The sequence below is a fragment of the Ochotona princeps genome, chromosome 24 (genome assembly GCF_030435755.1).
Source record: "Ochotona princeps isolate mOchPri1 chromosome 24, mOchPri1.hap1, whole genome shotgun sequence".
Lineage (NCBI taxonomy): Eukaryota > Metazoa > Chordata > Mammalia > Lagomorpha > Ochotonidae > Ochotona > Ochotona princeps.
The window spans coordinates 4,877,806-4,904,435 of record NC_080855.1 but is presented as its reverse complement, the minus strand read 5'-3'; the positions used below and the strand labels follow the sequence as shown (position 1 = coordinate 4,904,435).

Sequence of the window (26,630 nt, the reverse complement as noted above, 5' to 3'; positions counted from 1 at the left end):
CCTATGAAATTGTGTCATGTAATGCAATGTAATTAATGAATAAATGAATATTAAAGAAAAAAAAAGAAAAACAAGAGAGTGACAGAGAGAAAAGAAGAGACAGTGACACTCTACGCACTGGCTCACGCCCCAGGAGGCCAGAACAGGCAGGTCTGGGCCAGGCCAAATAGAGGAACCAGGTACCTCCTCCAGGTCTCCCCTGAGCGTGGCAGGGCCCGAACACTTGACTGTCTCCTCTGGCCCTATAGCCGGGAGCTGTATGGGAAACAGAGCAGCCGGGACCCAAACCCCTTTCAGTGTGTATTCTGCTATGGGGTACCAGCAACACCAGTGGAGGCTTAGCCTGATGCACCACGACACCGGCCCCTGGAGTCACTGGAACCCCCATCCTAACTGGATGCCAACCGTCTGTGGGCAGACTTGGTCATTGACCAAAGCAGTGACTTGGTTTTCTAAGGATTTCTCTGCCGACCACCAGGCATGCCCACTCAAAGCTGAGAACCCTTGCAACAGCCCCCCTCCAGTTCCCCTGTGCTCAAGGGGTGCCACCCCAGCCACCTCCTCACCCTGGGCCAGGCCTCAGGTCACCCCGGTCATCAGGCTCTTTGCCTTCAGGTGCTACAGCTGTACTGCCCAGCTCCACCTGTCAGTCTCTGCCATGCGAGACAAACAGCTCTGGCCTGCTACTTTATGCCCCCAGATGCCTGTGAAGGGCCAGGCTGGGCAAGGAGAAAACTCACTCGCAGGATACTTGGGTCAGGAGCTGGCACAGAACCCAGGCACTCTGATGTGGGACTGGCACGCTGACATAGAAGACACAGGTGCCAGCAGTCCAGCAGCACCCTGGCTTCCAGAACCATGACACCTTCTGTGTCCTCCCTTCCCACTGCGGTGGCCACTTGCTGGCCCCAGGTGCCAAGAAGTGTCACTTCCCTTCCTTAGTGGCCAGAAGTTCCTTGCTTCCCATAAGCCTCTGTCTGGATGCCATTTAGCTGGTGCCCCCCCACTTCCCCAGCAAGGAGCCCCCAGACCACCAACCACGGAAACAAACCACTCCACACAATGGTATTTTTCCAATTAAATCTTTTTCTTTTTTTTTTTTTATGAAAAAGATCACACAGAATTTACCAACAAAATGCAAAAGAAACTTAAAAAAGGAAAAAAAAAAACACAATAATCTCCCCCTAAAAAAACAAAACCGCAGTCTGGCTTTTCCTTCCGTCAAGATTGTCTGGCCAGGCCTCCCGTCTCCCTGGAAGGCGGGGGCGGATAAGTGCTTGGCCCCTCCCGGGTCAGCCTCTGCCCTCCTGGCCGGCCTGCTGCTCCTCGGGGGGTTCAGGGGCAGCTCACGGGCAGGGGTGGGGTGGCGGACCGGGGCAGCCGGGTGCGACACTCCCAATCTAACAGGAAATAAAAAATAATATTCTGCACGCCAGAATGTGTTTGCTGCTTTTTTTTTTTTATAATTCCATAGCTATTTTTTCACAGTTTTAAAAAGTTTATATTTATATATATTTATATATATTTATCTTTATATATATAATTAAAAAGTTGACTCCATTTAAAGGCTTTATGATACAGGGGCGGCCGAGTTGGGGGCAGGGAGGGGAGGTTAGAGAACTGTACAGGGAAGGGGCCGCCTCCCTCCGGGCCAGGCCGGGGCATCAAGCACCATTGGGGGGTTCTGTAGTGTGAGGGTCCGGGCCTGGGTGGCCCCCTCCGCCTGGCCCACGTGCCCAAATTCCGCCTTCCCTGGGCCCTGGGTTCCGAGTCTAGGCCGTCCTGAGAGGTGGTAGACCGGCCCCTGGCACGTGCCCAAGGGGCCATGAGGCTGGCTGGCGTAGGCACCCCCGGCCTGCAGAGGAAGGCCATGGGCGGCCCTGTGGCAGGAAACATTCAGGAACCCAGGACAAGCACTGATTTGGCTCCTTGGAAACCCCCTCCCCAGTGAGTCCGCCTGCAGGGGTCTGGGGGCGCTGGGTGCCCCCCGCCGGCTTCCCCAAGTGCTTCCAAGGTGCTGGAGAGGGGGTCTGAGGCCGCCCTGAGGGTGATGGCAGGGCCATACCCTGGCACGGGGGCCCCAGGAGTCCGGATGGTGGGGCTGCTGGCCTGTGCACATGCGTGCGCGCACATGCATGCATACAGGCGCGCACCTGTGCACACCTGCACACTCCGGGTGGCCCTGTGCCCGCCCGGTCCACGCACAGCACAGCTACATGCACACAACGCACGTGGTACCCGCGCCGCGGCAGTGAGGGTGCGGGTCCCGTGGCCCTCGGGTGCGAGGTGGCGGGCTGGCGCGGGCGGTGCTCAGCAGAGCACGGGCACGCCATCCGTGGAGAAGATCATGCCAGTGGTGGGCTCGTAGGTGCCCGCGAGGTAGTACAGGCCCTCGCTGTCCTGGTACTTCTTCGTCTTGACCATCTGCTCGTACTGCTCCAGGCCCACCACCAGGCACTTGTGCGACACCGTCTGCACGTCGTTCTCATCCACGTGCGAGGACTGGTACAGGGCGCGCTGCGGGCGAGGCGGACGTGTCAGGCAGCACGGGCAGCCCACACCCCTCTGCGACCGCAGGGACCCAGAGACTGAGGTGGCACAGGGCGAGTGGCCAAGACCTGGGGCATCCTGGCTCAGGCTAAAGACGGGACCATCAGGGACCCAGATGCAAGGACCGGGACCGAAGTGGAGGGACCCGAGCTGGCAAGGGGAGCACCAGGGGTCAGGCAAGGGGCACCAGCGGCCCGAGCCCCCAGCCCGCCTCAGGCCCTCGTACCTCCATGAAATCCTTCCTCTGGCTGGAGGCCCGCAGGGCTGCGGGGAAGCTGCGGCCGGATTTCTGGTCCCAGTGCTGTGGGAGATGGACAAGTGGCCGCAGTGAGCCTGGAGACCGGAGCGCCCCCAGCCCTTCAGGTTCCCCGTGGCAGTGGCCTCACCTGGCCCTGGTGCAGCTGCTTGCCAGGGCTGGTCTCCTCCGGGTGGTAGAACCATTTGACACGCACCACCATGTTATTGCCCCAGGACTCCCACATGCTCTGGATGCGGCCGATGTAGGGCAGGTTGGGGCGGCCAGCCGACAGGAAGACGGCGCAGTCCCCAATGCGGATCATCTCCTTGCCACGCACGATGGCCTTGTAGAAGAGCTTCCGTGCCTTGCCCTTCATGCCACGCCGCTGCGGGACAACCACTCAGTCACCCGTGGGCATCGTCCTGGCTGGGGAAGCCCCTCACACTCCGCTCTGCTGGGCCTCCCAGAGGGGCTTCCTTTACCCGAAGGGCTCTGCAGCTGGGGGTTCAGGCCCAACTGCAGCACTCTGCCCCAACCTGTAGTCCCAGGTGTGCCACATAGCTGGGCTGCCCTCACTTGGCCCTGCACACCAGTCGTCCCCACTCTCTAAGCAGGGACAGGGAGGTCCACAGAGGGTTTGAGAGTCCCACACAGGATGGCCGCAGGGACTGACATAAGGTCACAAAGCGAAAGCCAGGGCTCCTCGTGCCCCGGGTCCCTGGAGCTGCACTCCTCCCTCCCAATCACATGCCTGCCAATCACGCGGCATCTGCTGTTAGAAGCAGGCCCTCATCCCACAAGCTGGCACAGAAAGTTCTCCCCTGCATGGGCTCCTGGGAAGGATGAGGGGGACATGGGAGTGAGACCCCCAGGGGCCCAGCGTGCACACAGCCCCCACTGGGGCAGGCTGTCAGGGCTGAGCCGCAAGAGGTCCCTGGGAGGACTGACCCCCAGGTGCAGCCATGACACCTGCTCCCATCACAGCAGCCACTGAGTGCCGGGAGTCTGCAGGACCAGCAGGGCCCCCTGTTGGGTTAGGGGATTGTTTATTCACCGTAGTGCAGCCCCATTGCCACAGACACCCTGGTTCTACCTTGCCCATCCCGGGGGAGGGCAAGGCTCTGTGAGGCTATCTCACATTGGCTGCCAGACTTATGGTCATGTGTCCACAGGGTTCCTGCAGCAACAGGTGCCTAGGCAGCCGTTCACTCCCTTCCAGGTGGCCTGCATGTGACTCCCATGTGCTTCAGGCTGGCAAAGGGGAGACCTGCTCTTGAGGGGCAGGAGCGGTGTATATGCCCACGTCTGTGTGCCTGCTTGTAGGCCTATGTGTGTATGCGTGCTTCCGTGTGGCCTATGTATGCATGTCTGCCTGTGTATACACGTGCCTGTGTATGTGTGTCTGCCTGTGAGAATGAAAGGGTGGGCTGTGTAAGTGTGCACATGTATGTGCCCGTGTGTGGATGTGTGCATTTGCCATATGTCATGCACACTGGGCAGCAGATTTTCGTGGCCTCCGGCAGTTACTCCCCTGTGGGCTCACTTGGGGAAGACCCACCCCTGTCATGGGCACAACACTGCATCTGGCCCATCAGAACCTCCTGCTGCCTTCTTGGCCACCAGGATTGGCTCGGGGTGAGTCCAGGATCCACACCAAAGCCATTCAACCACTCTGCACTGGCACCCCTCGGAGTTTTGCAACTTTCCTATCCTCGACTCAGAGGCAGCCACTCCTTAGAGAGTCTCCATGAAAAACTGCCTGGGTTAGAGCCCAGGGCCAGCCCGGCGGCCTATAGAGAAGCTTCTGTGAGAGGCCCAGGCAGTCCTGGAAAGCCCACAGCGAGAGCTGGGGGACCCTGTGCCCTGCTGACCACCCACATCCAAGACAGCGCCCCGAAGGCACGAGGCCCTCGGCCTGTGGAGAGGCTGCTTCCTGCAAGCGCCTGCCTCAGCGATGAGGGCCACAAAGCTTGGACAGGGCCCCCCAGGACCCAACACAGAACACGCCACAGTCTCTTGGCCTACCAGGTCCCCCTGCCCCTGTCCTGGAGTGTGTGATGGGCAGGAGACCATGAGCGCTGCTGCCAGTCTCTGCTACAAGTTCCTCAGGGCTTTGTGTGTGTGTGCATACCTACAGGCACAAACATGGACTATGAGAGCCTACTGTACACATTATACACAAGAAAGCACACCCATGTGTGCACATGCAATTGTGAATGCTGGTGTACACGTCCACTCAAGTACATACAGATTGCATGTGTGTGGAGTGTGTACACACAGGATGGACTCACAGCGCTCCCTCGGGATGACTGGTCCCCTACTGCCAGAGTAGATGTGGAGCACAATCCCAGCCTACCAGAACTTTGTCCTCAGGCCATACTGAACAGCCCGGTGAGCAGGTGGCCCCAGTCATATCAGGGACACTTGGGACCCTCGCACAGCTCCCAGCTCCTGCTGTTGGTCCAGCAGGGAGGTTCTTTGTCCCAGGGACCAGAGGGCAGTCCCTGGGCTTTGCAGCCTCACTGGCCTCTCAGAGTATGCCCAACCGGGAGACCCAGGTTAGCTGCCCCACCTATGGTGCCCTGGAACCGCCTGCCGAGCACCTCTGGTACCTGGGTGGGCTTGCCGAACCACTTCCAGAGCTGCCGGGCGGGCAGGAAGGCGGCGATCTTGGGCCGGTTCTCCACGGATGGCAGGCGCTGCCGCTTGGCCAGCTCCTTGGTGGTGGGCAGGTGCACACCTTCTCTCTTCTTGGGTCGGTTCTTGGCTCCCGCCCCAGTCTGGGCCTTAGGCTGCAGAGGCTGTGGGGGCTGGGCTGGGGGAGCCTGGGGCTGGGCCGCGGGCGTCTTCTTGCCTGGGGAGTGAGCTGAGGACCGCGCTTTGCCTGTCTGCTTGGGGGCCTTGGTGGGGAGGGCCGGCTGGGCAGAGGGGCCGGCTGCTGGGGCAGGGGTGGCCTCATCATCCGAGCTGCAGGAAGAATCTTCGTCTGTGGTGGAGGAGGAGGAAGAGGAGGAGGATGAGGATGAGGAAGAAGAGGAAGAGGAGGAAGAAGAGGAAGAGGAGGAAGAGGAGGAAGAAGAGGAAGAAGAGGAGGAGGAGGAAGAGGAGGAGGAGGAAGAAGAGGAAGACGAGGAGGAGGAGGAAGAGGATGAGGAGGAGGCAGGAGAGGATGCCCTGGAGCTGGAGGCGCTGCAGTCCCGGCCGCCGGCACCCCGGCCTTCCTCCCTGCTCTTCTCGCCTTCCTCCTCGCCTTCAGTTTCTGAGCCGCTGCTGCTGCTGCTACTGCTGCCACTGCTGCCACTGCTCTCAGACTCCTCAGCCCCGTCCTGCTCAGCCTGGGCTTTGTCGGGGCTCTTGGCATTGCCCGAGTCCTCCGACGCGAGTGCCGACCCAGGCTCCTGGGCGAGGTCCCCATCCAGGGCCTTGGGCCAGGCCGTCTTGGGCTCACCACTGCCAGCTGCTGGGGCGTAGCTACCCAGGCCCAGCAAGCCCTTGGGCTCCTGCCAGCCCCCAGCGCCCGGGTCTTCCCGGAGCAGCAGGGCCTCTTTGGCCTTCTTGCTTTTGGGGGACGTGACCCCCTCGTGGTCCAGCTTCACGAGCAGCTCGGCCTCCTCGCCTGGTCTCCGGGGGCCCTTGATGCCAGGATCCTCGGCAGCCCGAGCCTTCTTAGGCTTGGGGCGGGTGGCGGGCATGGTGACGGGCACAGTGGCGAGCGGGGCTGGGGCCGGGCCCGTGGAGGGGGCCGGCAACTCCCCAAAGGGCTCAGGAGCAGGGCAGCTGGCAAGGGAGGTCGGTGCAGAGCTGGGCTGCGAGGGGGCTGGGCGAGCCTTGGGGGCTTTGGCCCGCTTGTCCACAGGCTCCGGAGGGCTCTTCTTGGAACTTGGGGTGCTGATGGGATCCAGTGCCAGTGGGGCACTGGGCACCTCATCGGTGGCGCCCCCTTCCTCAAGGACAGCAGCCCTGTCTAGAAAAGAGATGAAAACACGTGAAGGCCAGGGCTATGGGCAATGCTACCCACTGGGCAGGGGACTCCCAGTTAAGAGACCACAGCCTGGGGTCAGGCCTCTGTGGGTCAGGAAGTGCACTCACTAACAGCCCCCAAGGGGGCCCTAGAGAGCCAGGGCTCTCAGAGGGCAAAACGTTCTAGGATGGGCATGGCCTCGGATGTAGACCCTGAGCCCTGAGCTGGCAGTTCTAGAGTTGGTGGGTCGCACTCTGTCCCTGCCTCTGTGCCCTGGTCAGACCTGGGCCAACCTACCACCTTTAGCCTTGGTGCTGGGTTTGCGGCCACGCCCTCGGGCCTTGGTTCCAGACTCCTCGGCCCCCGCTGTGCCCCCTTCTTTGCTTCCCCCGGTGTCTTTGCTGGTCTTTCGGCTGCGACGCTTGGCACTGGGCACCAGGAGGGCTGGGGACGGTTCGGCACCTGGAAAACAGAGCAGACGGACTCAGAGCAGATGGTCCTTGACTCTAGGGAAGGGCCCTCAGCTGTCAAGGAAACCAGGGCATCTTGTGGCTGACCCTAGCTGGTCTGGCTGCGGGTGCCTGCCCACGGGGGTGGGCACCCAAGGAGCTGGGCACAGCTCTGCTGTCCCAGCAATTCTCTGCCACACTTGGGAACCCAAGGTATCAGGCAGCGTTGGAGCCCCAGGGGAGTCGGCCACTTCTCGAACCACAGCTGTTTCCCCTTGCCACATGGGCTGGGCAGGCTGCTGGAGCTGTGGCCATCCTTTATGGGTCCCGAGACGGAAACCCTGGCAGCCGCTAAAAGTCCCTCTGCAGGGGCCACCTAGACACAATTTCTGCCACTTCTACCCACTGTGGGTCGCAGTGCCTCAAGTGGCAGAGAGCAGGGCAAGGCTGGCTGGGGACGCAGGCCCAGGGCGAGGGGGTCACTCACACTGGATCTTGTAGTCAGGTGGCAGGAGGCGGATATGCGAGAGGGGAATCCTGCCCGTGTCTCCGTCGTCGAACTCCACAGTGATCAGGTCCCCATCATCCTCCAGGTCCAGCAGCCCTGTCCAGGGCACACGGGTCAGGGGGTTGCACCCCTTACAGGCAGAGGGGAGGCAGGTGGGCCCACCACAGCCGGGGGGCGGAGGCACAGCAATTGGACGACACCATGGTGGGGGTGCAGTGGTACAGAATACGGACACTACAGCCTGCAGGCACCAACTCCGGCTCTGTTGGCAGTGTCTGGAGCCAGGTTCAGGAGACAGCCCTACCCCCGGCAGCACATGAAGAGGCTGAGGGGTGCGCACCTAGAGCTTTGCCCAGCTCTGTACTGACCGATCTGGGTGCACAGTGGTGTCTGTACATCATAAGACAAAAGCCCAGCCCCGCTCTGGAATGCCAGCCACCAAGCCTGCTTTCACAGATGGGCTAGGGAGCCAGCCCCACAGGAGCTTCTATCTGGGCCAGATCTCCAACAGGCAGCTTGGCTGGTTCCCCTGCCTCCTGCCCCTCCTGGGTCCCCTGGGACTTGGCCTGCCTGGCTCCCTTGCTGGCCCTAAACTCCCTGCAGATGCCCCTTCCAAAGGATACAGTCTCACTGTGTCACTTCAGGGGCAAGGAGGTGGTCCAGGTCCCTCAACAAAAACCACGGGGCCAACCGAGACCTTGTGTGAGAAGGAGCAGAAAATCTGCTGTGGCCGATTTGGTGGCCAGGCTTGGGACGGAACTAATGTGATGCCAGCAAGGTGAGAGTTCTAGGAGGGAGCCCAATCTGGACGCAGCCATGCCTGAAGGCCCTGCGCTCACGGTCACGGGAACCAGGGCATGTCTGCACTGAAACCAGCCACAGCTGGGCATGGGTGATGACATGAAACCCCACTAAAGGGCTAGGGCACAGGGAGTGCCCTAGAGGTCTGGGGTGGGCAGGTCCTCACCTCGGACCACAGTGCCCGGGTAGAGGCAACGGTACTGCTGGCTCCAGTAGGCCGCGATCCGGGTCCCCTGAGGCAGGAAGCGCGTGGAGGCCGGTCTGACATCATTGATCTAGGAGGGAGGGCGGGGAACGGGGTTCAGCACCATGTGGAGGTACAAAGCACTCACTCCCGCAGGAGTCTCGCCTTCTCTCCCCGCTCACCGCCTCCTGCAGCAGCTGCTCCAGGCAGTAGATGTGGGGCCGGTTCCCCCGCTCGCCCTCCACCACCACACGGTATCTGAAAGGCCAGGCAGAGGTGACGTGAGGAGGCAGAGGCCGGACACCTCCAGGGAGGGCCTGCCCCTCTCCCCGGGCCCAGGGCAGGGCCAGCTCGGAGGCCTGCTCACATGTCCGGCGAGTGCAGCGTCTGCACGTGCCCGGCGTACAGCAGCTTGTCGTCCATGGGGATGAGCACACGCAAGCCATCCCTTAGCTCGTCCTTGTCAATAACGCAGGAGCGTGGGGCTGCGGGAGGGGGCCGTGAGGCGGGGCTGCAACCCAGAGACCCTGCCTCCTCCCCAGGCCCGCTGGCTGCCCCCTCCCCCCGGCAGCTAGACAAACCTATAAGGCACGCATGTGCATCTGTGTGCGCATGCCAGCCCCAGGTGCCTGGGAAGACACAGGTGGGTGTAACGCCGCCATGGCAGGCTGCACAGCCTTGGGCTTGGGCAGGAAGTCCCCGTCGCCTGCTGCTACCCCAGCTCAGGACATCCTTCCTGACCCTGCTGTCCACTTCCCCTTCATGTCTGTGCTGGGGAAACCAACCCTCAACCAAGCTCACGGCCACCCGCCTCCGCGGGCTCAGCCCCTGCCTTGGCCCTCACGTCCCCGCAGACCCTGTGTGCACAGGGGCCTGCAGCTCACCTGGGGTCAGCGGCCGCTCCACGGCCCCACCGCGAGGCAGGTGCTCGTCCTCCGAGAAGCTGGAGTCCTGGTTGGGTTCGAAGTCCTCCTCAGCCGCCATGCTCTCCATGAGTTTGCTCACAGCGCCCCCCTTACCCCGGTTCTGGGGACAGAGTAGAGTGCCCCAACAGCTTAGGACACGGCAAAGGGAGCCCAGAATCCCAGGGCACAGCAGGTGTCCTGGCAGGACAACACAGGCCTGTGGGTGCCCAGCACAGCGCTCACTTGCCACCAGGACCACGGCACAGAACCTGGCTCGCTCCTTAGAGAAACCAAGGCAGTGCTCCTGGCCACGTGCAATGGGCTGGGGGGGGCCATGAGCTGCTAGAGCCTGGGGACCCATGTGGGGTTAGCCGCCACCATGGCAATGGTTTGGGCGCCCTGGTCATGTCCATGAGTGCAGAGCCTGCTGGGGACAGGGACCACACCCTGTGCGGTCAACAGTAGCCGGCGCCTGGGACCCTCTTCCCCAGGCCTCGGGGCATAGAGGATGCTGTGTGGGCTGGGCTCTCTTTCCAGATGCTCAGACTCTGTCCTGCACTCCACAAGACAGCACGGCACAGGGGCTCCCTCACCTCCTTCTTCACCTCCTTCCCTTTGGCCTTGGCCTTGTTCCTCTTGGCAGTGGCCAGTGAGCTGGCGTGAGGGGCCCTGGCCTCAGGCGGCAGGGCAGGCGGACGGGATGGCTGTGCAGGGGCTCCTGGCCCGGTCTCCTTCCCTTTCTTCTTCTGAAGAGGAGCAGAGTGGACATCAGCAGGGCTGGATCCCACCCCTCTGCCCCCACCCCCCGCCCATTCCCTGCACGGGCCACTCCCAGGTGAGGACACACGCCCACGGACCCCCACACTCCACCCCATGAGCGTTTTCTGATTACCGGAAAGCGGCTGCTGCCGACCCCTCTCCCACCCTGCCCCCCAGGGTGCTGACGTGAAGGCATCTGCCGACTGCACAGGACACCACTGGCCATGGCATGAGCATGCCAGGGCTCCCCGCAAGCACGCACAACACAGGAGCATTGGGCATCCGTGCTAGAGTTCAGCTCCGGGGCCTGCTTGGCAGCTGTCCTCCCCACCCAGTCTGGGAGATACACGCTGGTATACAATAGGCAGCTTCCCTTCTGAGTTGTGGCAGGCATGGCCTGATCACAGGCGATGGGCGGTTCCCCCTGCCCAGCAATGGACGTACAAAACTACCTCTTTTCCCGCTCCTTCAAACGGTGCCAGCCCCAGAACTGGCCCGGCCCTGAAGTCCCACACTCCTGCGACAGCCTGACTGCCCGCCTGCCTGCCCGCCTGCCTGCCCACCTGGCCCCTGCCCGCCCACCTGCCCGCCTGCCTGGCCACCTGCCTGTCTGCTCTCCCCGCCACTCCCCGCCTGCCTCATCTAAGAGGCACTCAGATCCTTGAAAGCTTCCCAGCAACCTGTTACAGAGACAGGAGCACCATATGTCTGTAGCTGCCAGGGTCACATTCAGGGCAAAGCCAGAGGCATGGGGAAGAGGCGCCTAAGTTCCAACCCACAGTTGGCAAACCCAGGTCACAGGGCTGGGCGCTGGGGACAGGGCGGGTGGACGAGCTCACAGCAAAGGCCAGCCGCAGGCACAGGTGCCACCATGACAGGCGCCCTCTGGGGGCTGCAGGGAGGTGGCAGCTGCAGCTCCTTGTGGCTCTCAGACCGGTCCAGGAGGAGCCTCCCAGGGCGGGACAGAGGCAATGAAGCTGTCTCCTGCTTGAAGCTGTCTCCTACTTGGCTTTTTTGTTTTAACCTTCCACGTTTATCTTCCAGAATATGCTGCTGAGAAAACTGCTGATGTTTCCCCTTTAACTAGAAAACCCATTTCTGTAAGCCCCCTTCCCTCTAAAAATGAGTAGATAGATAAACTGGGGGAAAAATAAAAAGAACAAGAAACAAGAAGAAAAGAATGAACTTGCTGTGTGACCCAGAGGTGTCCACAGCTTCAGAATGACGGCAACAGAGATACCATCGTCAGCCCAGGCAGGAGATGAGACGCCACTGGAACAAAGTACTCCCAAAGCTCACAGCAAGCAGAGGTACCCGTGACAGCCAACTAAGTCCAAAGACCAGAGTAAAAGGGGCTGCCTGGGACCCCTGGCGTCCCAAACCAGAGTGCTAACTGGAGTCCCAGTTGCTCCACTTCTAAAGATTTATTTATTTTTACTGGAAAGGTAGATTTACACAGAGGAGTAGCTACAGAGGGAAAGATCTTCCATCTACTGGTTTACTCCCTAAGTGGCCACAATGGCCGGAGCTGCACCGATCTGAAGCCAGGAGCCAGGAGCCTCTTCTGGTCTCCCAAGTGGGTGCAGGGTCCCAAGGTGTTGGGCTGTCCTCGACTACTTTCCCAGGCCAAAGCCAGGGAGCTGGGCGGGAAGTGAAGCAGCCGGAATATGAACTGGTGCCCACACGGGATCCTGGCACATGCAAGGTGAAGACTTTAGCAACCAGGCAACAGCACTGAGCCCAGCTGCTCTGTGTCTGACCCAGCTTCCTGTTGGCGTTGGTTGGAGCTCCAGGCTACTGGCTTTGGCCTGGCTCAGCCCCAGATGTTAGCGGGCATTTGGGAGAACGACTCCCTGGGAAAGTGAATGGAAGATCGTCCTCTGCCTGGCCCCCTTCTCTGTTGTTGTACTTTTCAAATAAACACATCTTTTAGTTATTCCTCAAATAGCTACAACGGCCGGAGCTGAGCCCATCCAAAGCCAAGAGCTTCCTCTGGCTTTGGCGCAGGGGCACAGGGGCCCAAGGACATCCTTTCACTGCTTTGCCAGGCCATAAGCTGGGAGCTAGATTGGAAGTGAAGCAGCTGAGACTCAAAACAGCACCACTACGAGATGCCAATGCTGGAGCTAGCAGCCTAACCTACTCTGCCTCAGCACCAACCCCCAAAAAGAAACATATCTTTAAAAAAAAAAAAAAAGCTGCCTAAACAAAATCACGTCTCAAAAGTGGTTGCTCACGGAGTGATCTCCACAGATGTCTCAGGCTCCTGTGGTTCACGGTGCACCTCTCCCATCCGGGCTCACCACACTGTCAAAATGGCCCTGGCGGGCGCTGGGCACAACAACACAGGATACACTGGGGACGCCCATGTCCGCCCCTACTGGAATGCATGGCCAGTGAGACACGTGCTTGGAGACCCAGGCTCCTGGTGTCAGGCCTAGCCTAGCCCAGCCTCAGCTGTTGTGGGCATTTGGGGAGTGAACCAGAGGATGGAAGACCTACGTGTGTGCGTGTCTGCGTACGTGTGAGCGTTGAAGACGTACGTGTGTGTGTGTCTGCGTATGTGTGAGCGTGGGTGCCTTGTCAACCTCGCAGATTAAAACCACCCAAAACTTGCTAAAAGGCTGAGACTAAGTGCACGCCTGGTCCTGTCTCCCAACAGCCCTGGCTGCTCACACGCTAGGAAGTGGGATCCCAGGGCTCAGCGTGGCCCGGCAGCTTGGATGCAGGCAGTGAGAACCCACGCTTGGAGCCTGACTCTGGCGGCCCCTGGCCAGCTCCCTCCTCCCATGGCCACTGCAAAGCGCAGTGATCAGGAGGAAGCCATTGCTCACAGCTCTACCTGCGGCCGGTGAATGAGACAGAGGAGCCCCGGGCCTCCCGCTCCACGCTCTGAGTTACCCATGTCACCCACAGTGTGAGAGCATCAACTGGAGAAGTCCAGAGATAAAGCATTCACCAGTTAAGCTGCGAGCTCTCCCTCTTGCCATTCATGCCACCCTGCCCAGCACAGCCGTGCTTGTCTACACCCACCCTGGTGGCAGTCATCGCCTGGGTGAAGAGATAAACAGTGCTGGCATCCCTGGGCTTACAGCAGGCCTGTTTCCGCACCCATGGGGAGTGCCATCTCCCTCACATGAAGGAATGGGGCGGTGACTGGCTTACGGGGAAAGTGCCAGAACATATCAGACCCATGGCAGAGTTCCTGGCGCGATGATGATCATTTCCTAGCGTGAACCTTCCCTCTCACAGCCCTGACACGGGGAGTGGAGGGAAGCACACGCCCAGTGCCCGTGGATGACACTCCGTTGCAGCCGCCTCCCTTTCTGTGACCTTCTCAAGCACACTGCTTACGGAGGGCTTGGCCCCAGCAGGGATTAGAGCAACTAGGGGGGTGTCCGGAGCCAAAACGCCCTCAGAACCTTCGTGTGAATCTGAACTGAAAGACTCAAGAAAGGAATAACTGGACGCTGGCAGCGAGTACAGAAAGGGTGACAGGACTCACAGTCACACTTCCGGGACAGTGAGCTCTCCCAGTCTGTGAGGGAGGGTCTCTCTCTCTCCATCTTTGAAGACATCAGCTTCCCCTCAGATGAAGTGCTGGCCAGGAACCACAAGCACCCTAGTGCCGGGGCCTCTGCCTCCAGCAGAACCTGCTGAGACCTCGAAACATCGTGGAGGCTCCTGGCTTCAGACTATTGCGCTCATTGGCCTCACTGCCACCCACCAGTGCCAACGGGCACAGGCACACTCAGGGTGGCACTGTAGCATGGCTGACGAAGCTGCTGCCTGGCGGCTCCACTTCTGACCCAGCTCCTGGCTAATGAACCTCGGAAAGCAGTGGAGGATGGCCCAAGTCCTTGGGCTCCTGCCCCCATGTGGGAGACCCAGAAGAAGCTCCTGGCTCCTGGCCAGCCCAGCTCTAAGCATTGCAAACACGTGGGAAGTGAACTAATGGATGGAAGATCTCTCTTTCTCTCTCTCTCTTTCTCTCACTCACAATACATAAGTAAAGCTGCTAACTGCAACTCAGCTGTGGCAGGACAGGCAGATTAGACTAAGGGCGCCTGGGAGGCAGACATAAGAAGCTCTTCCTGTCATGGCTTGCCCCTCTCCCTACTCTCAGTGGCCAGGGGCCTGCAGGCGGGCATGTAGCTAGAACCAAGGCTGGGAGCACCCAGGGACCCCCTCCCACAGCCTCCATGCCTGTGCTGAGCGTACCTTCCTGGGGTCCTTCCTGTCCTTGGCTCGGCCGGTGTCCTTTCGTGGGCTCAGGGGGCCGCCTTTGCCGCAGCGGCTGGGCTTGGGGACCGGTGCAGCACTGACGGGCACGGGGGCGACAGCAGAGGCGTCGTGCAGGAAGATACGCTCGCTGCGGCGCCGCGTCCACAGGTCGTCGTCGCTGGCCTCGGGTCCTGCCTCAAAACCGGGCTCCTTGGGGCCCCGCAGCTTCCGGGTCTTGCGTCCCTTCTCGGCCGCTAGCTTGGCCTTCTCTGGGCTGGAGGGGCTGGGGCCCCGGGCGCTGGGCGTGGGTACGGCCAGGGTGGGTCCCGGCTCCCCCAGGCCTTTCTTGGGCCGCAGCAGCCCAGCAGGGGACTGCTTACGCACCTTGACCTCGCTCTCCGAGTCTGTGTACTCGAACTCTGTCCCTGCAGGTGGGTGGGGGGAGAGGCTTATGGCCTGGCTCTTGGGGGGCCTCCACACCCACCTGCCCTGCTGGCCAGCAGCATCAAGGCCATTAACCCGTTCCCCTCCCGGCAGCCTGACTGCCCCTGGGAGCAGCTCTCTAGGCTCCCAGGACAGGAAATGGGGGGCTCAGGGAAGGAGGACCGGCCTGGGCCTTCCCCAGCCCCACCTTCGGCTGCCCAGAGCACCATCTATGCGCGTGGGGCTCTTAGCCACCAGGGCCTTATAACCACTCCTGCACGGCCCAGGGAAATCCCAGAAGCCAGGGCAGGTGAGCTGGGCGGGGCCCAAACTTGAGATGAGGCAGGGGAACCCCGAGAAAAAACCCCAGCTAGAAACAGGTGGGTCTCCCCGCCCCTGCCTGATGCCACAGCTCACAGGTCCCTCTGCAGCCACCCTCCACACCCAGGCCACAGGGCAGACACGCACGCCTGCACCCTGGCTCGCCGGCCTTGTGCCTGGGCCGACTGTAGAGCTGCCTCACCCAGCACTCACCGCCCTCAACCCTGCTGAGCCTCACTTGTGTCCCTGCTCTGGCGCTGCTGGGAGCCCCCGTCCACGGCGTCCCTGCAGGGCAGTGCTCTCAACCCTGGGCTCTGTCCTCACAGGGCCACACTGCTGTCCTGCCTCCCACGCATCCCCCTGCTACTGCAGCAGTGTGTTCTCCAGCACTGCCGAGCTCAAGGCCAGCACACGGTTGGGGCCACAGCGGGACTGCCTCCCCCAGAGGCCTGGCCATGAGAGGCCTCCAGGAGGGCCTTGCACGACAGATAAGGAGCCTGGGGTGCTGCTCAGTCCTGCTGTCCAGGAAGGCTGTCCTGTCCCAACAGAGGCAGCCACCCCAGCAGCAGCAGCAGCAGCAGCAGCAGCAGCAGGCGGCAGCGAGCCTGGCTTGCCAGTCAGGAACCTCTAACTGCATGGGCTACCAGGGTGTGGCAAACACAGGCTGAAGGGCCCTGGGTTGGATCAGGCAGCAAGCCACGACAGCCCCACAGGATACCCTAGAACCCTGGCTGTGCATGAGCTGGGGACACAGCAGGCGCTGAGTGCAGAGGGCCGTGCGTGCAGAAGGCGTGGCTGGAAGTGGGGAGAAGGAGTTCAGGAGTGGGCCCTGCCCCTTGCGCTGTCCACCCTGGTGCTGGGAGATCTTCACGCACTCAGGGAAGCCTCAAGGCCAATGAGGCAGAAGACAGCGGCCTGAGGGGCTCCTGCTGCCTGCCTACCCTCCCACCTCTCTCCGCAGCCCAAGCCCCCCTTGCTCCCTCCAGACACCCATAGCGGTGGTCCAGAGTTGCCCTGGTGGTCAACGTAACCACAGCTGCCACCCAGGAAGCAGACGCTGGGGGTCTGAGCCCTGCCAGGGCAACACTCCACGAGAGAGGGAGGCGAAGCTGGGGCTGGGACGTGCAGATGGCAGAGCTGTCCGGGCGTGGGTGGGGAAGTGCCTGAGGCGGGACTCTTCCCCAGGCTGACAAAGCCCAAGGCATCAGCAGGCTGTTAGGCCGAAAACGAAGACAGTCCCTGAGAGCCTCAGCACAAACTCCACCTGCCGCTTAGGGCACGGTCAACACTCCGCAGAACCACGGACAGGGGCAACTACGAAGCCAAAATACCACAATGGTGGAGGAGCCGGCTTGTGATACGGCCCACAGGAGTGCTGGTTCATGTCCCTTCTACTGCCCTCCTAACCCAGCTCCCTGCAAATACACCTGGGAAAACAGCAGGGGACAGCCATGTGCTTGGGCTCTCGTCAGCCCCATAGAAGACACAGATGGACTTCTCGACTCCTAGCTTCAGCCTGGCCGGCCGAGGTGGTGCCGTCACCTGGGCAGTGACCAGCAGAAGAAAGATATCGTTTTCAGCCTTTGAAATAAACACATTAACCAACTGAAAGTTTCTCCCTGATAGATTTCTAATACAAAGAGGCCACCTGACATCTTTAGACTAAAATTATGGACCACTCAGAAAATAATAAAGACCAACAGAAAGCAAACAGATGCAGAAAGATGAGCTTTCCATTTGTTCTCTTCTTGAAAATGTTATTTTGTTTCTTTGCAAAACAGAGACATCTCCTATGTACTGCTCCATCCCCCAACTGCTTGGACCGACCAGGTTACTGGGTTAGGGCTGGGCCAGGCGGCAGCCCAGCCCCCGGCACTGAGGGCCTGGCGGCAGCCCAGCACCCAACACTTGGCGCTGAGGGCCAGGCGGCAGCCCAGCACCCGGCGCTGAGGTAGTCTTCTGCAGCAAAGGCACTCCAATGGAGATGTCCACAGCTCCACATCTTTAAAACATTTATTTTTATTGGAAATGCAGATCTATAGAGCAGCAGAGATACAGAGAGAAAAATTTTCTGGCTACTGGTTCACTCCCCATTGGCCACAACGGCTAAAGCTAAACCAATCCAAAGCCAGGAGCCAGGAGCCTCTTCTGAGTCTCCCACGTGGGTGCAGGGTCTCAAGGCTTCGGGCCATTCTCTACTACTTTCCCAGGCCACAAGCAGAGAGCTGGATAGGAAGCGGGGCTGCCGGGATTAGAACTGGTGCCCATATGGGATCCCAGCACATGCAAGATGAAAGACTTCAGCCGCGAGGCCCCCGTGCCAGCCCAAGATCTGCATTTTATGTGAGGCAGCACATTATTCACTCTTTTTTTTAAAAAAAAAAAATTTATTTATTTTTATTGGAAAGGCAGATATACAGAAAGGAGGAAAGACAGAGAGGAAGATCTTCTGTCCAATGGTTCACTTCCCAAGTGACCGCAACGCCTGGTGCTGCACCGATCCGAAAGCCAGGAGCCAGGAACTTCTTTCCGGGTCTCCCACGCGGGTGCAGAGTCCAATGCTTTGGGCCGTCCTCGACTGCTTTCCCAGGCCACAAGCAGGGAGCTGGATGGGATGTGGGGCTGCCGGGATTAGAACCGGCGCCCATATGGGATCCCGGCACATTCAAGGTGAGGACTTTAACCACTACGCTATTGTGCCGGGCCCACATTATTCACTCTTAAGAAGACTGAGAAGTTTCTAATGTATATTATCTCCCAATTGTGTTTTTTTTTTTTTTAAAAAAAAAAAAGGCTGGAAAGAGAATTCTTAAATACATTCAAACAATCCAAAAAGAGCCATTAGGGCCTGGAGCAATAGCATAATCATTAAAGTCCTCGCCTTGAACACACCGGGATCCCATATGGGCGCCGGTTCTAATCCCAGCAGCTCCACTTCCCATCCAGCTCCCTGCTTGTGGCCTGGGAAAGCAGTTGAGGACGGGCCAAAGCCTTCGGATCCTGCACCTGCGTGGGAGACCCGCAGGAAGCTCCTGGCTCCTGGCTTTGGATTGGCTCAGCTGCAGCCATTGCGGCCGCTTGGGGAGTGAACCAGTGGACGGAAGATCTTCCTCTCTGTCACTCCTCATCTTTGTATATCCACCTATCCAATAAAAAATTAATAAATCTTTAAAAAAATTAAAAATAATAAAAAAAGAGCCAGTAAAAAAATGGACCAAAAGGGCCCCGCGCGGTAGCCTAGTGACTAAATCCTCGCCTTGCATGTGCCATGCTCCCATATGGGTGCCAACTCGTGTCCCAGCTGCTCCATTTCCCTTCCAGCTCCCTGCTTATGGTCTGGGAAAGCAGCAGAGCACAGCTTTGGGTCCTACACCCACGTGGGAGACTCAGAAGAGGCTCCTGGCTCCTGGCTTTGGATCAGCGCAGCTCTGACCATTGTAACCACTTGGGGAGTGAACCAGCAGATGGAAGATCAGCCAGACTGGAGGTCAGAAGACATCGGAGACCGTAGGGCAGCAGAGGAGAACTGTAGTGGCTGCCCCGAGTGACCGCCCAGCAACCGGCGCTGGAGGCGAGCAAGACATCTCCACACGCTAAGAGGGAGCAGTCACACAGCTGAGCGAGGGATCCAACAACACACAACCAGATCACGACCCATGGCCACGTGGGGCGCGGGCCAGGAACGCAAGGCTGGCTCCCAACACCAGAACCAACGAAGATCAGTCAGTGTCATTCACTCCACTAATAGCACGAAAAACAAAACCCCTACAGACTCAGAAAATCAACTCCACAAACCATGGAGCCGGAAGGGCAGGCCCTCGGCCTGACAAGGGGACACGCCAGAGGCACGGCTGACATCACACTTCACCACGAAGCCTGTGTTCTGCCTCGGGTTAGGAGCCTGAGAGAAATGTCTGTTCTCACCACTCCTCAGCTCTACCAGGGGAGGTCAGGCCCGGGGAATTAGGCAAGAGAAAGAAAGCAGGCCCGGGTTGCAAAGGAGGGAGCAGCTGTGATAACCTCCTACACAGACAACCCTAAAGTAACTGACCACAGAGAAATGAACCTAAGAATTGAATTCAGCAAGGTTGCAGCTCATAAGAGCCACGAGCAAAAATCAATCCTGTTCCTACCTGTCAGCAACAAATATCCCAAAACCGACAGAAAACCATTCCGCTTCACAAGATCACTGAAAACAATACAAACAAATGTAATAAAGGACATTACAGGGGACCCAGAGACATGGAAAGACAGCCCAAGTTCATGGATCACGGGTCTCGGATCCCAAGGTTTCTAACGCGGAGACACCTCCTAAACCCATACACCAATTCAGGTGCTCCTCTCACAGTCAGCCGGAGGCGGACAAGCCGAGCCTAAGACCCGTGTGGACACGGAAGGAATGTGGAGACTTCCAGGCGATGGGAGGGGACAGTGGGCACCAGCATGGGGGCAACACGCAGCTCCCAAGTGAACGCTTCCTGTCTAGCTGGTTTTCGCCTGTGTTCCAAGGCCGTTCAAGGGGCGGGGGGGGGGGGGGGATGAGTCTCTGCCCACGTGACTCAGGGATAGTGTCCACATGTTAAAGATGCCGACATCACACCCCATACAAACAGATGCCAGACCCAGGAGCAAGTCACATGTACATCAGGAAAGAAACAGATGAACTGGACTAAACTGGCAGTAAAACATTGGTTTCAAACAGTTCTATCAACCAAACAGACAGACTCACTGACTGGGAGAAGACATGTGACAGCTGTAGTCGGAACGTGTAAAGAACAGTAACTCGGGCTGGTGCTGTGGTGCCGCGGGGGCCCCAGCCCCACTGCCCACTGCCAGTCCAGCCTGCTGCCCTTCTGACCGCTCCCACCAAGGCACCTGGAAAAGCAGCCGCCGATGGCCCACGTGCCTCGGTCCTGGCCACCTGTGTGGGAGAGCTAGCTTTGGCCAGAGGTGAGCGAATCAGTGAGCCAATCAGCAGGTGGAAGATCCCTTCCTCTGTTCTCTCTGTTCCTCTTGCCTTTCAAATAATCTTCAAAACAAACACAAAAAAACAAACCCCCAAAACAAAAACATAGTTTTAAAAATAAAGGATTCTTTTTACAGAGAAGACACACAGACAGCTACGAAGCCTCTGAAAAGACAATACTGCCAGTTCTCAGAGAAACGCCAGTCAGATTCACAAGGAGATGCCACCTCACACGCAGTAAGGACTGGTGAGGATGTGGGGACACAGTGCTCCCACATGCCACAGGTTAGCAAATGGGCCCGCCGTCTCCCCACTGGGTGCATCCGCAAGGTTACAACCGCTAACGCTCACCAAATCCTCCACACAAGGAAGTCACAGCAACGATACCCACAGAAGCCTACAAACGGAAGCCACTCTGAACGTCCACCGGCTGCAGCAGGTACACGAGACCTGGCATGGCCGTAGCTGGGACAGGAGCCCTAACACGGCTACAGCTGGGGACGTCTCCCAGCCACGAAAACGAAGCATGGCTGAGACGCATTAGAGTATGGGCGACCCTGGAGCCGTCATGCCAAGCGAGAGAAGCCAGACCCAAGCGACCTCCTGGCACGAGACTTCACGTCCACTGCCCAGAGATGGGCAGGAAAGGGGTGTCCCAGCTGCACCTCTAGGGGACTGAGGAATGTCGGTGGGTGGGAGCTTGCTTTCTGGGAGAAAAAGGGCCATGAAACTGGAATGTGGTGGTGGTTGTACAACTGGATGAGTTCCATAAAAGTCACAGAATTGTGACTTGAAGGACTAGAGTTTATGATATGACATTTTCACAGAGCATTTTTTGGGGGGAGGGGAGAATAAAGCGGGACAGGAGTAGATCTAAACACAACCAAACCAAGAATCACATTAAAAGACAATGAACAGGGCCTGGCGGCATGGCCTAGCAGCTAAAGTCCTTGCCTTGAACGTCCCGGGATCCCATGTGGGCACCAGTTCTAATCCTGGCAGCTCCACTTCCCATCCAGCTCCCTGCTTGTGGCCTGGGAAAGCAGTCGAGGACGGCCCAAAGCTTTGGGACCCTGCACCCGTGTGGGAGACTCGGAAGAGGTTCCAGGTTCCTGGCTTCGGATCGGCGCACACCGGCCCGTTGTGGCTCACTTGGGGAGTGAATCATCGGACGGAAGATCTTCCTCTCTGTCTCTCCTCCTCTCTGTATATCTGACTTTGTAATAAAATGAATAAATATTTAAAAAAAAAAAAAGACAATGAACAGGGCCCGACACAATAACTCGATTGGCTAATCCTCCAAGTGCCAGGACCTCATATAGGCACCAGTTCACATCCTAGCCGATCCACTTCCCATCCAGCTCCCTGCTTGTGGCCTGAGAAAGCAGCCGAGGACAGCCTTGGGATCCTGGACCCATGTGGGAGACCCAGAAGAAGCTCCTGGCTCCTGGCTTTAGGTCGGCTCAGCTCTAGCTGTTACAGCCAGTTGGGGTATGACCCAGCAGATGTTTCTCTTTTCTCTCTGTTTCTCCTTTTCCTGTAAACGTGCCTTTCTAATAAAAAGAAATAAACATTCTAATGAAAAGACAGAAAATTCAGAAAGTTTTTTTTAAAGATGCAACCAGGAATGAACCAGCAGATAGAAGATGCATGGCTCTGTTCACCAAATAAAGCAAAATAACTAAGAAACAGACTCAAAGTATGATATCTTCAAGAGCCTTGCTTTAAATATAAAGACAAAACTGAAGGGATAAATAACAATGCAGCGTGGAAACGGCACGAGTGGGAAGGTTAGGATGGCCATTTAACCCAGAAAGGGGGAGCAGAGCCTCCTGATGACCAAAGGGACAGTGACCACTGAGGACTCTGTGCCCTCAGACCGGCTTCCAACTCTGCCGTGGAACTGGCAGCTGACATCAAGGACAACGACTGCCCTGAGTCTTCACAGCTGGGAACTTTTCCCCGAAGATTTCTTTATTTATTTGCAGGTCAGAGTCACAGAGGGAGAGGGAGGAAGATCTTCCACCCGCAGACGGGCACGACAGCTAAAGCTAAGCCAGGCCAAAGCCAGGAGGAGCTTCTTCTGGGTCTCCCTGATGACTACGTGGGCCATCTGCTGCTGCTTTCCTAGATAAGTCAGCAGGGAGCTTGAAGGGAAGCAGAGCACCCACACGGGATGCCGACGCCACACCTGCTATGACACAAGGCTGGCCCCCACAGCCGGTGACTTTAATGTCTGTCTCTGAGCACTGGAGAAACTCGGACAAAGGCCGAGGTCTGAACACAGCACATCAGCCGAACATACTGGTCCAACCCTATGCCCAGGGAGCCTGTGACACCTGTTTCTTTAAGCACACACACTATTTGCTGGGGCTTTCATTTTCCCATTTAGAAAAAAATGTAATGAAGATGAACACCACTGAGCATGCTCCCTGACGACCAGTTAAATGAGAAATCAAATCACAGTAAGAAAGCCAGTTAACTTCCCCCAAAGCACCTGGAAGTCAATACCATCCTTCCAGAACTGTCACTGGCTCAAAGCGGAAGCAACAGAGAAATTGGAAAATATTTTGAATTGGGAATGAGCACACCTAAGCCTGTCAAAACGTACGAGACGCGAGTCGGACAAGGTCCAGTGAGAGGTTTATAGACTTAATGGTCTACAAGGAGATTGGTGAGCTAGGAGGAGCCAGGAAGTGGTTAGCAATCACATGTAAAAGGAATGGAACCAGAGAGCACAGGCCCCTTCCAGCCTCGCTGAAAAAGAAACAGAGAGGAGGGGAGGGACGTGCAGCCACAGGAAGAGTCCACCCTCCACGCCACGCAGCCACAGGAACAGTCCACCCTCCACGCCACGCAGCCACAGGAACAGTCCACCCTCCACGCCACGCGGCCACAGGAACAGTCCACCCTCCACGCCACGCGGCCACAGGAAGAGTCCACCCTCCACGCCACGCAGCCACAGGAAGAGTCCACCCTCCACGCCACACAGTCACAGGAACAGTCCACCCTCCACGCCACGCAGCCACAGGAACAGTCCACCCTCCACGCCACGCAGCCACAGGAACAGTCCACCCTCCACGCCACGCAGCCACAGGAACAGCCCACCCTCCACGCCACACAGCCACAGGAACAGTCCACCCTCCACGCCAGGCAGCCACAGGAAGAGTTCACCCCTCCACGCCACGTCGGCAAGACGCATGCTGTGGATGCCTAGGCTGAGGCCACCAGGGTGGCAAGGGCAAAGCTGGAGGACAGCTATGTGTGTGACCTCAGGATGCGGGTCAGTCTGCCCTAAAGAAGCCCAGGACGGTGGCTGGGCGCAGAGGTGGCAAAGGGTGAGAAGGAAGAGGGGCCCAGGGCTTGGAGCCTGCGCGGGGCATGCAGCTTTGGTTTGGAGCCCGCAGCGTCGTGAAGCCAGGCACAGCGCAGGGAGCCCCGTGTGGCCAGCAGGGCGGCACTGCACTGCCCACTCTCCTCTCAGGCCTTCCCAGAGAGCCACTCACCAGGTGCTGGTGCCTCAGCTTGCCCATCTGGACAACCTGGCCTCACAGAACCTTGGACTTCTCCAGCCCAGGACCCTGCCCCACCATCAGGCCCACTCACTGCCTAGCCCAATGCCTAGCATAAGAGATGCACTTTCCGCTCCTCCTTCCTGGGCAGCCCTCAGTCTCAGCCCGTGCAATGTCTTGGGGTAAGCCTGGAGTGGCCACCCTGACTATCCTGGCCACAATGCTGCTCAGGCCAGGCCCATTCCCCAACTCTGTAACTGGTCTGTCGGTCAGTGGACACTCACCCAGCAGGCTCTGTCGCTCTTCCTTCTTCCGCGCCTTCTGCTTGGCTTCCAGCTGCACCACCGACAGTGACGGCCCCACCATGGGGCTGGGGAGGGCGCTGGCCGCAAAGCGTGCTAGCAGGCCCAAGCCACTCTCCTCCAGGCCTGGTGACAGGGCCCGCTCCCGGGCGCCCAGCCGATAGCCACCAGCGGCCTCAGCCTCCTCCTCCTCCTCCTCCTCCTCGTCCTCCTCCTCCTCCTCGGAGCTTTCATCTAGCATGCAGAAAACAGGGACAAGTCAGATCCCTGGCCTCAGTGTGTGCTGTCCCCACCGCCACCCCGGCCAGAGCGGCCACTCGACTCTAGCCTGACCCTCAGACATCACCAGGAGCCACTGGGGAAAGGCCCACCCCACAGTCCCGCCCATAACCCAAGGCCCCACCAACAGAGGCCTGGACCAGGACCTCCTGCTCAGCCCAGAGGCAGGCAGCAGCTCTGGGCGTCAGGGTGGGCTTCTGTACAGAGGGTCCCAACATGCACCTGGGCTGTGGGCAGGGGGACAGACACACAACAATGACTGGAGACAGCATTCTCCACAGTCTCACGCACGCACACACACGCCCCGACGTAAACATGGAGGCTGTAAAGGAGTCAGGAAAGGAGAGAAGGAGGCAGAGGGAGGCTGGGGCAAGGAGGGCGAGGGGGTGAGGCAGGGGCGGGGCTCAGGCTGGGATTGTAGGCAAGGCACCTGGGGGCTGGCAGCAGGAGAAGGTGGAGTTTGGTCTGTTCTGGGAGTAATGGGACCTGGACCCCAAAACTAACTCTGGGCAACACTCCTATGTGGAGCCTGGGGCAGACCCTCAGCACCAAGCCCCTACTCTCTCCAGCGGCGTGGTCATCTCCCAGTCCTCTGGCCTGGCTAAGGGGAGGGTCTCCCAGAATGTCACGTACATTGACTACTATTGGCAAGCTTGAAGAGGATCAAACAGGAAACGGGCTGCCCCCTGTGAGTTGCAGACAGGAGCTGTGAGCCGGCTACCGCCGTGGTCTCCTTCCAACAGGGACACAGAGGCTACAGAGGCACAGGTCCACTGACCGCACGGCACAGCTGTCCCTGGTGATGGGCAGCAGCCTGCTTCCCCCAGAGCTGAGACTGGCAGTGCTCTCTCAAGCTGCTCCCCTAGGTCAGGCAGACATGGAGACGAGGGCAGAGCAGCCGGGTGGCCAGAGGGGTGAGCAGATGACCAAGCACCCAGCTCTCCACTCAAATGACAGACTAGGTTGAAGAACAAACTTGGCTTCTGGCCTTCCCAGAGACTAAATCTGATTGACCCCTGCCTGGGAGGTACCACAGCCAAGAAGCTGCTGAGCGGCAGGGAGCCCAGCAGATCTGTGTGCCCAGTGGCCTAAGTGCCCAGGAGAGTGAAGGGACCCCGGGAAGTTGGCCTGGGAGGGCACGGTGGGAGGACCACGCCCGCCAGCAGCCAGAGGCAGGAGGCCACCCTTCATGACCAGCCAGGGAGCAGCCTGCGCTGTGGGGTTGGCTTGGGAGAATGGTCGGCCAACTGCACATTCTCCTGCTGACAGCCCTTGCCATGGCTTACTCAAGTGCAACTAGAGGCTCGGGTCTGTGGGAGCCTGCTGGGGCCCCTGCTGTGAGGGAGCTGGTGATGAGGGTGGAGGGGGAGGAGTCAAGGGGAAGACAGGGTTTGTTACAGGGGTGACAGGCAGGAGGCTAGCGGGAGTGATGGATGAAGCAAGCAGGGGCAGGGAGGGGCAGCAGGGGCAGGCAGGCAGCGTACACTTGCGACCATCCACATTGCGACGTCACATGGCTGTCTCCGCCCCAGTGGGCCACAGCGGCAAAGCAGGCTAAGTGTAGGCAGACTTTCCACAGCACCTGGGTCCCCTTATCAGGTCTCCCTGGGATGGGCCAATTTGAGCAAGGTGGTGGGTGGGGAGGAGGGGCTCACTGGGGTTGGATGTGGGACCCCGGGATCTTCCCCTTCTAAGTCAACCTATCCCGGGGGCTGCTTGGGTGTGAAGACTCCAGGACTCCGGAAATCTCTCCCATCTGGAGGGAGGGAGCCCCGGCTCTGGGTTTCCGAATGTCAGCAGTGCCCACCCGAGACTGCAGGAAGCCAGCGGCAGGACGGTCTTGACATCTTGTAATGAGTGAAGCACTCGGAAGACCCAAGTTCAAAAACACACATGCTTCTTGCCCACCGAGCAGCAGGGCTCTCCCGTGCCTCACCCAGCACCCTGCTGCCTGCCTCGTGGCCCCTCTGCTTGAAGCCCGGGTCTGCAGGGGCAGCGGGATTACAGGGCCATGAAGACCGAGCCAACAGAGCTTTGCTAAGGGCGAGGCGGGGGGGAAATCCCAACAAAGCAGCTTGGGGGAGATGCAAAAAAAAATTTGCATTGTGGAAAAATATATATATATATATACGTAGTTTTTAAATCTTGGCTCATTTTCAAAGGGTTGGCGGTTACAACGTGGTTTGGTTTTCCCAAGGCCCGGTAAATGCGGAGCGATCTGCTGCTGCCAGACCCGATGGGGGCGAAC

At 58.9% G+C, this 26,630-nt stretch overlaps 1 protein-coding gene across 5 annotated transcripts in view; it reads right to left on the bottom strand.

Moving 5' to 3' along the window:
• Positions 1-2,296: 2,296 nt before the first annotated feature.
• The window catches only part of TNRC18 (trinucleotide repeat containing 18), a 78,410-nt gene continuing 54,076 nt past the window's right edge, over positions 2,297-26,630 (bottom strand). For all 5 annotated transcript variants that reach the window (XM_058680639.1, XM_058680641.1, XM_058680640.1 and 2 more), the window contains 13 exons: positions 24,086-24,337; positions 14,577-15,004; positions 10,190-10,342; positions 9,576-9,717; positions 9,059-9,176; positions 8,874-8,949; positions 8,674-8,782; positions 7,686-7,802; positions 7,047-7,211; positions 5,401-6,752; positions 2,937-3,173; positions 2,777-2,851; positions 2,297-2,517 (listed from right to left, as the gene is read on the bottom strand). In XM_058680639.1, the coding sequence (XP_058536622.1) occupies positions 2,311-2,517; positions 2,777-2,851; positions 2,937-3,173; positions 5,401-6,752; positions 7,047-7,211; positions 7,686-7,802; positions 8,674-8,782; positions 8,874-8,949; positions 9,059-9,176; positions 9,576-9,717; positions 10,190-10,342; positions 14,577-15,004; positions 24,086-24,337 (3,431 nt within the window). In that variant the 3' untranslated portion in view covers positions 2,297-2,310. The remainder of the gene's footprint in view (positions 2,518-2,776; positions 2,852-2,936; positions 3,174-5,400; positions 6,753-7,046; positions 7,212-7,685; positions 7,803-8,673; positions 8,783-8,873; positions 8,950-9,058; positions 9,177-9,575; positions 9,718-10,189; positions 10,343-14,576; positions 15,005-24,085; positions 24,338-26,630) is intronic.